The following is a 14,295-nucleotide window of genomic DNA, read 5'->3' as shown; positions in this document are numbered from 1 at the left end:
TTTAGTTTTCTATATTTTTTTAGTTAATTAAATTAAAGTACTTTTAAAATTATATAAATTTAGTTCATTTAGTTAATTTATTTAAAATTCTCAAGTTTTTTTGAGGGATTTGTAATAAAATAATAGAGCATAAAATAACTTTAAAAGTTTAAGAGTAAAAAATTTCAAAAAATTTAATAAAATTTTAAGAATTGGTTAACTATATATTTAGTCCTTATTATTAACACTAGTTTAAAAGTTTTCTATACTTAAAAATGCCTACATTTTAGTCCCTTATAACACTATTAACAATGAAATGAAACAAAATATAATAAATACTTGAATAAGAAATAAAACATACTTTTTAAGTATAAAAACTAATTTATAAACATGTCATCTATAAGAATTAAATAGGTACTTTATATTAGATGTTCATAATAAATTTGTTGGGTACATATCTTGATGACAAAGGCTTAAGGTTAAGGCTTGTTTGATTAAATTTTTTAGAATGGTTTACTTAATTCAATTTGACACCAAAGTCAAAGTCCTGTAGAGTGGCAAAGGCTCTAAATTTATGCTATTTGATTTGTGTAATTATCATTGACCATTCACCAAAAAAAATATTGAGATTGCAAAGTAAAAACGAATGGTTGAAAATAACTATTAAGAAATTGTGAATGTGAGTTGTGAACTTATACTCCAATAAAGTTTTTCAAACAATTCACTATGTCATTTAGGTCTTTTAAAGTAATTACTTGCATAACAAAATAGTATAACTAATCTTTATTCTTCATTTAGAGACCAATTTTAATATAACTATTCTTTAAAGTAACTTTAAAGAGTAGTTGCAACACAATCATTTTTTAATATTCACTTGCAGAGCAGTTTTGTATATAATCTCTCTCTAAAGCACGTTAAAGAATAGTTATGTATCAAAACTACAATAAAAAAGATTTTGAGAGTAATTTCGCATCATTTTAGAGAACTGTTCAAAATGTTCTAACAAATACTACTATCCAAAGTGGATATATGTTGTGTTAACTAAATTAATTATCCATATCTAAGAACGAAACACTGGTAAAAAAAGATCAAAATAATATAAGATTTTATTGTTAATAGAGAGAGAAAAAGAAAGAAAGAGAGAATGGAGAGATGTATGAAAAAGTTACCTACAGTTGTGGAAAAGACTAATTTTGTTAGCATAAAGAAGATGAAAAAAAAAAAATTCATAAAGCTAATATAAGTTGAGTAGTGCTCCACCCTTACGTGAGTTTAGGGTTTAAGGTTTTAAATTTTAATTTGTGAGAGTGACAAACAATTGCTCTTCAAAAGTGACTTTAGAGAAAGGTTATGTACCAACCACTCTTTAAAGTCATTTTTGAAAAGCGGTTACATACTAACCGCTCTTTAAAGTCACCTTTAGAGAGCAACTTTACTATTTTGCTTTGTTGTAACTGCTTTAAAAGAATGTAAAATGGTGTAGTATAATCGCTCTCACAAAACAACTCAATTAGGAGTGACATCCATGGTTGTATAGTGATTATTGTTTGGTGTGATGAAGGGTTAGAAGTGGCTATGGATTTCACTTTAGGCATGGTGATAAGAAACCAATGGTGGATCTACACATGGTGTTGGTTGAGTTAGTGAGAGGTGATGTGATAATGAGAATAATAGTTTCATGATGAAGGATTTGATTGACAATGATATTTGTAGTATTGTTGGTGGTAATATGAGAAGAGAATGTGTGGTGTGAGAAGAGATCTAAAGGCAAAGTATAGGTTTACAGTGATTTAGGATTGGGTCACAATGATGTAATACCTTAAATTATTGGTATATACAATAATGACAAGGGCTCGCACTTGAATTTGTGATTTAAAAGTCAAATAATGGTTATTTAAGTTGAGAACTTGCAAAAAAGTTATAAAAATTGCTCTTTAAATTGCACTTGAAGAGCAGTTCATAACCACTCTCACACTCGGTCATTTTCATGTATTTGGCTCTCTATAATATATGTTCATGAAATTAATGGAATTGTTGAAGAAATATCCCAAACATCTTGTTTATTGGATATATAATGAATATGCTACTTGCAGAGTGAAGACGATTTTTGTTATTTTTTTAAAATTTAGACTGATACAATCTTACAACTTAGAAATGACTTATAAAAAATATTTTTTAACAGGATATTAATGTGTATACAAATTAGAAGCAGAATAAGATATTAATTTAATCTTATAATGCTCTAGCTAGAGGTGTTTCCCAGTTATCTTTGAAACAATGAATTAATACATATCAGAAGCAAAATAGTTAGAGCAAATAACAGATGGAACCAATTAATAACTTGAGGTTGTTATACCACATATTAACAACTGTGATAAGAATATTATAAAGCCTTTAAATACAACTGTCAATGTGTTTCTAACAGTAATTTTTAACAACAGTGCAATTAAAATAAAAATCACATTTTGAACAAAACTTTCTCTCACAGAGGTAGGATTTCAATCACAAACCAAATGAACTATATGTCAATTGTCTAGTCTAATTTACCCAATCATGTTTTTTAATTGAACCAACAGTAATATTAGGCAAAAGATAAGGTCTTAAATTAATTCCTCTACAAAAAAAGTAATAACCGAACATAGTCTCTGCAAGTTAAGTATAATGTTTTAGAAGAGCTATTAACATGTCTCAGGAGAATCTACATAAACATATATAAGTTATCCCACTTCAATATACACAATACATAATTCTTAGTAACAATCATTCACTGAATGCTCAAGTTACTTTGTACATAATTAAACTATTATTAATGTAATATTATTGGTCACCAATAGAAACAGTCATCCATTTTATTATGTGTAATGTAACAGAAAAACACTTAGATGCTAATAATAGCATATAATAGATTCCATTAACAAGTTGCAGTCACATGATTAAATTAATAAACAAACTTGAACCAAATCTAAAATCTACAAACTGCATAATCATCATGATCATCATTATTAGTCTCATCCATCTAAAAATAAAATAAAATAAAATAAACATGTCAAAATCCATTTCCATTTAACTTGAACTACTTTAATACAAACACCCCTACCATAACATCCTTTGGATTTAGAGAGTTTGATTGCCTCCATCACAAAAATGTTGAGAGGATGAACATACTGCTTGAGATTGTAAATGATCTTGTTATTGTAAACCAAAATGGCAGGTGGAACAATTGTGCCCTTTTACGCAATATATAGAACACCGAGGTGATTTTTTTTTTTTTTCATATGATAAGAACATCTCTCTAAACTATCACCTTTCCTTCTAACTACACGTCGCTCATTGACATTCAAAAATAATACTATGTGTGTCACCTATAAAGCAGTGACCATATTTTTCTTTTAGCTTCCTTCTTTCGTTTTCTACAACTTGCCTCACTTCACTGTAATCCTCTTGTCCCTCACATGCATAATTAAATAATTCACGACAATTATGAACCAAAGCACCATACCTATTGTTAATCCACCTATATCAAACTTATTGGCAATCCCTTCCATCTCTTTAATACAAGACCTCTTGCTGACAAGAACACTTATATTCATTTGTGTTGAACATGTGCCTATAACATACAGTTGATTGAATCATAGTTTGTTTTCTAGTTTATAGGAATTTGTTTATGTTGTTTATATTTTGAATGTTATGTTGCTATAGTTCTTTTTAAAATTTTAAGTAATGTTGTTATGCCTACAAAATAAGAGATTGTAATCTAAACAATTTGTGCTCTTTATATAATCTTTTTCAATTGTCATCCTAAAGTTTCATGGTGAGTAAGGAATAAATTAAAACATTTTTACAAACATATTATCCCAAATAATACACATCAACATAAATATATTACATAACTAAGTCATAAAAACATCATGTTCATAGTGCATAAATAATTATTACAAACCTCGTAAGTTTTTTTCAAATTATTTAAATGTTATACATTACATGGAAAAGAAGGCAGTTGGAGGAAACATAAACACACAGGAAGATAAACAAGTTAGACTTCTCCTCTCCATTTGATCTCTTCCTTTATCATCTAATCTATTTGGATGAGGGTCATCATCAAGTCCTAAGTAAGTAACTGCAAAATACAGAGGAAAAGATACCTCCCCTCTAGCCTATCCCTGTATAACCAATGGGTTAAGATAGGGTTTATTCATAATAGATATTATTAAAATAATAAAACTTGTAAAAATTATGGTTTGGTTGGAGTCATTAGAACTTCATGCAATCTCTTACTCTTATACTAAAGGTCAAGGTTCACATAGAGGTATTTGGTGCATCTCCACTCATTCTGCATCCATATACATATATTGGACACATCACAAAAAAAAGGAAAGCACAAAGCACAAACATTCATAATCAATTATACAAGGAGATACTTATACTTAAATGAAACAAATCTCATCTAAACAATCACATAATCTCACGACAATCAATCAATCACTTCAAGGTCTTTGTTTGGTAATTTTCTATAGAGTAATTGATTAATTATTCAATATTATAAAATTAGGTTGAGATTGAGAGTTTTGTATCTACAATCCGACTAGTGTCATAAGTACATATTTTCCATTTGCCGAAGAAGACAAAACAAAAGTGCACAATTTCCATTTTATGGTCACTACCAACAATCCACACTTCCATCCATCCTGGTATGCTCTAGTGCCTACCAAAATGGGCTACCAAAGTTTCCACTACTTAAGACACAAGTTAATCATACTTGGTTCCCTGTAAGTCTTGGACACTCACTTATGCCTCAAATCAACACTATTTGCTTTTCGCTTGTAACATGGCATATTCAACCTCTTTCATATTCAACACTACAATAAGGTTAAGATTATAAGTTATCTCCTTCAACACCCATATTCTACCTTTATAACTAATTTGTTGTCACCTCTTACTCACTTTATGAAAAGAGTAGGGAATTTCAACCAAAATACATAAGAAAAGATTATGTCTATGAATCATTTTCTTTATATATCTTCAGTTAGTACAACTCTTTGCACCTAAATGTTCTAGGCCAATACACTAAGACTTTTGTAATCCATTAAGATTGGGATGACAGAGAAAGAGTACAAGCTACACCTAAACCTTAGCATTAGAGTATGGGAGTTTCATCTTAAGATTATTTGTCTTTAACATAGCTTTTGAGGTGAATTCACTCCATGTTCTTCTACAAAAGCATATTTGTTTCCTTTTTGCTTTTATTGAGAAGTTGTTGCATGCAAGTGAGTGGAAGGTTTAGAATTTTGGATAGCTAGGATTTTAGGTTTTTGAGATATATTGACATCAGTATGATGATGTTTCTTTTTTGAATTGACATTTACCATTTTTCTAGTCATGAACTCAATATGTGAAGGCTCTTGAACATGTGTGTTATTAGTTGTGATGACCAGGTTCATTGGGCGACCCCTAATTCCTCAGAAACTGTTTCCAAATTTATATTCTTATGATTAGCATTTACTGGATTAGGATTAGCAAATTTTGCATCATGATTTCCATTACCCTAGTTGACACTAGGGTTAATTGTTTCATCATTTTTTTTGTGAAGTAGTCTTGGTTGAATAAAAGTAAGAGTGATGTCCATAACAACTGTAGTTGAAACAAATAATATGTAGACCATTACACTTTACATTGTATCAATGATTATGTGACCAAACTTTATCAACAACAAGAAGATTGGGATCAATTTCAACACAAATTAAAGTAAATCTTCCTCTCTCAACATTCATTGTTCTAGTATTAACCTTATTAAAAGTACCCACTATTGAAGTCATAGTAGGTAAAAAGTTTTCATCATAATAAATAAAATTTAGTCCAAAAATTCTAATGCAAACAAGAACTTTCTACACCTTTACTTCTATAAAAATAAAAACTTTGGCTCCAATTAGTATCTCCAAATAATGGTCAAAGATAATCTAACATCTACATATAGAATTCATTATTGATAACCACAATATTAAAACTATTAGTTTCCATGTTGCTTTAATTTTTTATTGTGCCCATGTATTTTCTCAAAAGCTTGATAACTAAAGCCCTCGTCTAACACAAAGTTTGGCTATCACTAAATTGGTTATTAGGACGTTGGGATAAAGTTAACTTCCGCCTTCCAACTCAATTTGAGCAAGTCCTTTTACAGTGAAATCCTCTAATATACATGAAGGCTATGGAGCCTTAACACCCATATGAAAGAAGGACATAGGAATAGGAGGAGGATTCATGAGAGCACTTATTCCCATGAGTTTAGTAGCTCTAGTAATTTAGGAGTAATTAAAATGTCTTGATTTTGCACAAAGAAAACAAACTTCATCGTAATAAAGATTACTCTTTATAAAACTAATTTTTATACATCATTCAAATGTATTATTTATTTATTTACGATATTTAATTTTTTATTATGAAATTATTAGATAAATTTTATTTTTCTTTTTTAACTTTTTATCAAAAAATATTTCTATCATTTTTAAGTGTATTTTATTTTATCCTAAAAAAATATTATCTATTTTAATTGTATTTATTTTTTATTTTTACATCATTTAAAATTATTTAGTATATTTGAATAGATCATATTTATAAAATATTATCTCTCATTTTATATTAATTTTAAAATTAATTTTATCTAGACGACTGAAGTTTATAGTAAAAATGAACTTGTATATAAATTTGTTAGATTAATTATTTTAAATTTAAATTTTATTAAATAAAAGTATGACCATAGAAAAAATTGAATATTAACAACTTTCATGGAGTAAATTCAACGTCTTATGTTTAAATCCCTACGTGGAATGAATTATTGTAAACCATTGCGAAAGTTCCTAGCAAGAACATGCTTAATGGTAAAGAGCGCACCTAAAAGAATAAGGTTCTGTTTAGTTTTCAGTTGGTCCAACATAACGGAGTTTAAAAAATTAATATAAGCTGTTAGTTAGTATTTCTGTGACTTTTATTTTAACTGAAAATCAACTATGTGTCTCTTGGCCGGTACAACACAAACTATATAATAATGTTTATTTTAATAAATTAAATTAAAGAGAAAAATTTTAAATTAAAAATTAAATTATGATTTCATTTTATAAATAAATGTTTGATAAAAAAAAATAACGTAATTTAATAAAAATTTATAAAAGCACTCTTATTTATCTTTGAACAAGTGATGAGAGTACGTGTACAAAAGCACTCTGAGTGTGTGGCTCCTAATGCTACCTGCTCTCGTTTCACATTTAACTTTTTCTCTTCACAAAAGAATATTTAATCTTTAAATTTTTTTTTTCGTAAAGAACCTTTATAAATTTTCATTAATTTCTTTTAAATCGATATTTAAACTTTATCTTCATGTAATTAGAAATCCTGAACGTTAAGTGTAGTATAATTAATTTTTAAACTTTATTAATTTATAAATCGAATATTTTTTCTCTTAACATTAATATATATATATATATATATATATACACATAATAATTTTTTCCAATTACCGATAATTTTTTATTTATATGAACAAATTTTTATCTATTTATAACTTATTTATTTACACCAGTTTTAAAGTGATTTATGCTAAAACTCACTTTAATTGTTTTTTTTTTTGTTGGAGAAATTTTATTTCTTCTTCCTCAACTGAATTTTTATTTTTTTGAGTAAATATGAAATTTAATCCCTAAAATTAATATTATGATTGAAAAGCAGGTAAAATTAACATATTACAAAACTAAATTATATATGCATATATATATATATATATATATATATATATCAATGCTTGTGAGGATCAACTAATTTAAGAAAAAAACTGATAAAAACTAAATTATATAAAGCAAAACATTCAAGAATTAAAACTAAGTAAAATATCGCTTTTAAATTCTAATTTGTGTATATTTTTTAATCTCTTCCTATTTCCTTATCTCATAAAAACAATTAATATTGTCAAAAAATAATTTTCCAAATAAATGTTTAATATTTTACTCACCTCCTTGAGGTTTTGTTTGAGAGCTTATCTTTGGAGGAAAGAAATGAGAAGAGTTGTGATATTTAGTTATATTTGAAGTTTTTAAATAAAAGGAAGAGACTTTATAAATTCTCTAAAACTCTTCTAATCCTATATTTTTAAGTTTTCTTAACTTGAAATTTTGTATTAACAGTGTCTTTATATTTTTAAAAGTTTATGAAATGGTTTGATTCAGGTTTTTTATTAACTGGTTTAATAGAACCAATTTAGAATCAGTTTTGTTTCTTAACCAGTTTAAAATTCAGGTCTTAAGCCTATGATGATGCAGCAGCTCTTCATAGGCCAACCAACCTCTCATTTCTATGACTATTTAATATTGCACTGCAGTTGTTCATTGTGCAGGCATCAAGAAGACCACGATTCGAAACTTTGATCATGAATAAGCTCCAACCTCCAACACCTATATCAAAGGATATTTAATTTTGTAAGAATAGAGTTCTAAAAAAATAGATAAGATGAAGTATGAAGCTAAAATTTGTAAAATAAAACAAGTACAACGCATTGATGATCATATATCACAAAATGATCATGCGAAGAAAGATAAGGCATGTCTTATTATACAATTAACTAATGAACTTAGTCTAGAACCTAGAACTTCAATGCTATATATCAAGGATAGACAATGTGATTCTTTTTAATTGGGAAACTCCATGAAATTAGAGAAATATTAAGGAAAGAAAGGAGCAAATATTTTAATAAAAAATGTAATTTACATGAACTCTAGTTGACCAAACTAACGAATTTCTTAACTACATCTTAAACAACTTCACTCTGATCTCTCCACCATTACTTAGAAAAGGTCTGCATTTATGGAAGTGAAAGAATTGATAAGAAATTATCCATACATAAAATGAACATATATGGTTATGTATTATATTCAAGTGTATATGAAACCTTAATGTGTGAGATAAACATAGGCTTACAATATGAAAAATAAATTCATCTATCTATGCAGTTTAAACCTTGGAGTTTGACAATTCAATCTAAATCTAATAATTCCATATATTAGTTTACAAGAAAGGCAAAACATAGATTGTTCTATGAAAAGAGGGACTAAAACTTTGTATTTAGAAAATAAGATATTAAAATTAAAATTTAAGAATTTGAGGGGTTAAAAATATATTTAATTTTAAATATTATTTTTTAAATAATAAATTGCTATTTTAGATACTAAAATTGCCTTTAAGAGTTAAGATTAATAAAATTGTTAAAAAAAATAATTCATGTTACCTTCATTGTGTTGCAAATTATTCCTCCATGTATCAAACTAAGGAATTAGACCCTAATAATTATAAATAATGTAAATTTATCCCATTCACAAAAAACACAAGGGATTATGTTACTTGATAATTAACTATAACAGGTAAATTTATATTAATAAAAAATTAATTGACACTTCATTAAATAAATTTATTTTAACATATAATATATTTTAAAAAATTACGTGTAAATATTAAATTTAAAATTACATGTTTATAACAATATAATTTATTTAAAACATAGTATGTTTGATCAACAAGTTAATATTACATTATTTAACATTAATATTTATAAAGAATTATTAAGTGAAATAAGCATGGATTAATTAGAGTTATAACTTGATCCTTATATATGTACAAAGATAGACAGATACATCAAGTTGCTCTAAGAGTAATTCTGACAAGAGTTACTTTGCTGAATAAGTTTTTATAAATATTAAATTTTGTTAATTAAACTATTGAATTAAAAGTTCTACTTTAACCTATTAGTTTAAGAAAAATTATATAAATTTAAAATTTACAATTCATCAAATAATTTTATTTTAATTTATAATATATATTTAAAATACAAGTAAATATTGATCATAAAATTATATATTTATGAACATGAACATAACTTTATTCAACAATTGTATTGATAAAATTCAATTTATAAAGAATTATCAAGCAAAAAATTTCTTATCAAAGCCACTCTTAAAGTAATTTGATCTCAACTCTCTCTCTTATATATATATATATATATATATATATGAATTTACTTATTTTAAGATTAAGTTTTGTTAACCTACTTTATTTAACAACATTTTATAGACATTCTGAATTCATTGATTTAAATATTAAATTATGTATTATTATATTTATTATCATGCAAACCAAATCTTAGACATTAAATTTTATAAGATTGGTACTAGATGTATATAAATTTTACGTGATTTAGATATTTATAAATATATTATTTAAAATTTAATATTTATTTAATAAAATAATGTGATAAAATATTTATTAATTTTATTTTATATAAAATTTATATGATTAATTTAATTGATAGAAAATTTTAAATTAACAATTAGATTGATTAATTTTACATTTTATAAAATATTATTAAGGGAGGTAAATTTTAAAACTTAAAACGTGGCGTTATAACCTCCAACGTGACCACATTTTCTTTATGCTAAATACAAGTTGTATCATTCTTTTCTTAATTCAATAGATTTGGATTTGGATGCTTCCCAAGAACTTCCCAAAACACTTGAAGCGACACACTGACTTCAGAAAAAGCAATTTTTAGGCCATTTTCCTTTTTGCTTTGATAAGACGCATCTTCTATTATTCCTCTTTTTCATCGTAATGTTTTGAATGGAAACTCAGTAATATTCTTATCTAACAACTCTTTACCATTCATTTTTCTCCATCAAAGCGGATCTCTTTATTTGTACGATAACAGGGCCAGGATCCGTTACATAAAGTGGCATTAAATAGAGCTTACTAGTACACAATTTTCATCTCTTCTAAGCAGCGAGAGCAGACACCTAAAAGATGTCAGAGACCCTTCGCCTGGCAATTGCTGCTTTTGGTACTTGTTCGTTCTAGATTGCATTTGCATTATTCATTACTGTCTTCAACAAAAACATGACTCATCCATCAATGTTTTCCTTTCAGGCATTGGTGCCACAATCGCCCTTTATGCCGCCCCATTGTATGTTATGCATAACCCATTATTCTTTCATCTTCTTCTTTCCTTTACAAATCATAATCAAGCGTTGAAGTGCTTTTAAATTGCAGGGTTGCCTTTAAAAGAAAGGAAAGTACACAGGAATTTTTTTGCCTTCTTTCTATCACTGGGCTCCTGAACTGTCTCCTTTTTACTTGGTACGGATTGCCCGTTGTAAGCCACAACTGGGAAAATTTGCCTCTCATCATAGTTAATGGAGTTGGGATCCTTTTTCACTTATCTTATATTCTCGTTTATTCTTGGCATGCTTCAGCCAGAGGAAAGGTAACTTGTATACATTACTGTATTTTACTTCCTTTTTAAGGTTAAGTTCTTCTCTCCATGCTTTAATTTAAAATTGTTTTGAGTCACTGTGACCTTTTTGGGTCTAAACCTGAAACACAAATACTTTTTACTGGATAGAATCACTTGGAGGATTCAGTTCTCTCTCCCGTATTTAATGCTGCTCGTTATTCTAACTTAAGTAATTAACAATTTGTTCCTCAATTCGTTATACTTAAAGCGCAATTACATGAAATATTAACTAAAAATTTGATTTGAGAACACAACTAAAGCTTTCGGATTCATGACAGGGTTGCTTAGATGCATGAATGAATGTTATTGCAGGTGAAGGTAGCCATGACTACAATTCCAGTTCTGCTTGTGTTCTGCATAATTGTTGCAATCTCAGCTTTAGGCATTCACGATTATGGTCATCGAAAGCTATTTGTGGGTAGCATTGGCTTGGTTGCTTCGGCAGCAATGTACGGATATCCCCTGGTGCGTTTTTCCATTGAAAAATTCTTGCTGTTAAATAAGAGAAGCAAAACCAAAAAAGAGGAATTGGGCAGTTTTGCTGTACAGTGTAATGATAGTCTTGGTGATCGTTATGTAAGAATACTTCAAAATTGGAGATGTATTGGTTTCAGGAATTTCAAAGGGAGAAATAGAGATTCTTTTTTCTTCAAATTTTTTATCTTGTTTATTTAAAATTTTGATTAAAAAAAATGAAAGAAAATAACGAGGGGATTACATTTTTTTCCCTCATTTTTATCTCCCAACAATATTAGTAGATTTAAAAGAAAGAAAACGTGATTTATGATTTTTCAAAAGTATACTTATAAATTAGTTTTAAAGTTTTGTTTGATATTTTTTCCTCTTTTATTTATACACATGAAGATACGATAATACTAATACTATTTTTCCTTTTACTAATCAAATAAGAATTTCTTTTTCATTTCTTTCTTTTCCTCTATTCTTTATTCTCATTTATGAAAATCTCAATTTAATTATAGTTTTGGTATTTCTAATTTAAATAATATAAATTTTTGGTTCTCTGTATACTTTTAGCTCATAAAGCCTCTTTAATTATAAAAAGCTGGTCTTTTGTTAATTTTTTTATTTACAATATTTAAATTTTTGAAAAGTTTATAATGGAAATAGAACGTGAATTAATAACCTTAAAAGTTCAAAAGGAAAAACTTAGGCGCAAATTAAAAAAAATTAAAGATTTAAAAGATGTGACATCATAGTTTATAAAAAATTTGTCTGAAAAAAAAAGTTGAATGTACTTGTGATTGCTACAGAAGAAAGGTATGGAAACGAAGAGTGTGGAATTCATGCCGCTAACGTTGTCCATGTGCTCATTCTTGGCTAGTGGACTCTGGCTCATTTATGGACTTGTCATTCGTGACATATTCGTAGCGGTTTGTATCATAATTTCTTACATTAAGTCTTTTATTTTCTCTAAGTCTTTATTCATATTTACTTTTAATATTAATATTGTATTTCTCTGACTTGAACAGGGACCAAATGCGATTGGGATTTACTTGGGCATCCTTCAGGTGGTGCTCAACATTAGATATCGGAACGTGAGTGTTTTTGAAGAACTAAACAGGGGAGACTTGGAAAATTGTAACACAAAGGAAGTGAACTTGCAAAAGAGGAGGCCGGAATTTGAAGTACAAAGGAGAACCCTCTATGCACCAATGTGCAATAGGTTTTCAACCATTAACTTAATAATGTAGAAAGAAGAAGAAAGACAATTTTATTGTTACATGTACAGTAAGACACGTATAAGGTTGAATTTTTTATTGAAGGTGTTTAAGAAGAACTTAGCCTGAATTTTTGTGTTCCAATGGAAGCTTATGAAGATTAGAAGCAAATTTAATTTAGGTTAGTTTATTTTTTATTTTTATTTTTATTTGTATTTTAAACTAAATCTTTATATTTTAATTAAGTGATTTTATATTTTATCATTTCAGTGAACTTTGGTTATTCAAGTCTTTTTATGTAAGTTTCTTGTAAAATGAAAATTATGTTCTCATACTTTATTTTTCTCCTCTATCTCGCAAGTAAAAAAAAAAATAGAGTTAAATATAATTTATTTTAAGTGAATTAGTATAATGAAAATAAATATATTTAAATTTAAACTCGATTATTTACTGTATTTTCATAATTTGTGTTAATTTTTTATTGTCAATTGATTTGACATCAAATCATTGACCTTGGTCAAACTAGCCAAATCATCACCATGCTCACTAAGACCTACTGTTGACAATAGCGTATCTTATCTCGCCATTATATTAGTTGATAAACTCTCTTTCGCAAATTTGGACATAATCAAAGTGGTTTGACTATCACACACATAAGCCCACTATTTGACATTTCTGATAAATAGCAACTTTGATCAGATTCTATATTGATAATTGTCACTTGTTGAAATTACTGAACAAATTGTTAATTGTGTTAGTAATTTAACTAATATTTATTTTAATGAAAATTTACACAGCGTGTTTATCATCCGCATTTGATGAGGAACTGTAAAAAATTTCATTACAATCATGCATAGCACAAGTATATAGAATTAATAAATAAATAAACAGATTTAACTAAATGCAGTATAATTAAATTTTAGTGTGTTCATTTAATTATGAATTATTATATTAATAAAAATTAATTTTTATAATATTTAATTTAAATGTTAAATTTATAATGTATTATTGTTTATCAATATGTAAAGATCTTTATATTTGTACTATAAAAATTTTATAATAAAGTCAACTTTTTTTCTCAACTTTTTCTTTTTTTTCTTTTTACGATTATTAATTTGATTCGTGTGAGCAGGCATATTTTATTATTCTTTTCTTTTCAGTAATGTTATTTTGATTTTCACTAACATTTTGATTTATATTTATATTAAAATGGAAAAAAAGTGATTTGATTGGTATGATCCGCGGGTTATTTTGATATTTATATGCATTAGAAAATATCAAAAATTCTGAAACGAAAAAAAATTTCGTACTCGATAT

General features: G+C 27.0%; 1 protein-coding gene across 1 annotated transcript; it reads left to right on the top strand.

The window, feature by feature from the left end:
* Window positions 1-10,809: 10,809 nt before the first annotated feature.
* On the top strand, window positions 10,810-13,011 carry LOC113870315 (bidirectional sugar transporter SWEET3-like). Its single transcript, XM_027506909.1, has 6 exons — window positions 10,810-10,846; window positions 10,933-10,969; window positions 11,056-11,269; window positions 11,612-11,764; window positions 12,571-12,690; window positions 12,790-13,011. The coding sequence occupies exons 1-6, from the start codon at window positions 10,810-10,812 to the stop codon at window positions 13,009-13,011; spliced, it is 783 nt and encodes a 260-aa protein (XP_027362710.1).
* Window positions 13,012-14,295: the final 1,284 nt, after the last annotated feature.

Source organism: Abrus precatorius, unplaced genomic scaffold (assembly GCF_003935025.1).
Source record: "Abrus precatorius isolate BTA unplaced genomic scaffold, Abrus_2018 Scaffold6, whole genome shotgun sequence".
NCBI classification, from domain to species: Eukaryota; Viridiplantae; Streptophyta; class Magnoliopsida; order Fabales; family Fabaceae; genus Abrus; species Abrus precatorius.
Note: the sequence above shows the minus strand (reverse complement) of the source record. Positions and strands in the feature narration are given on the sequence as shown.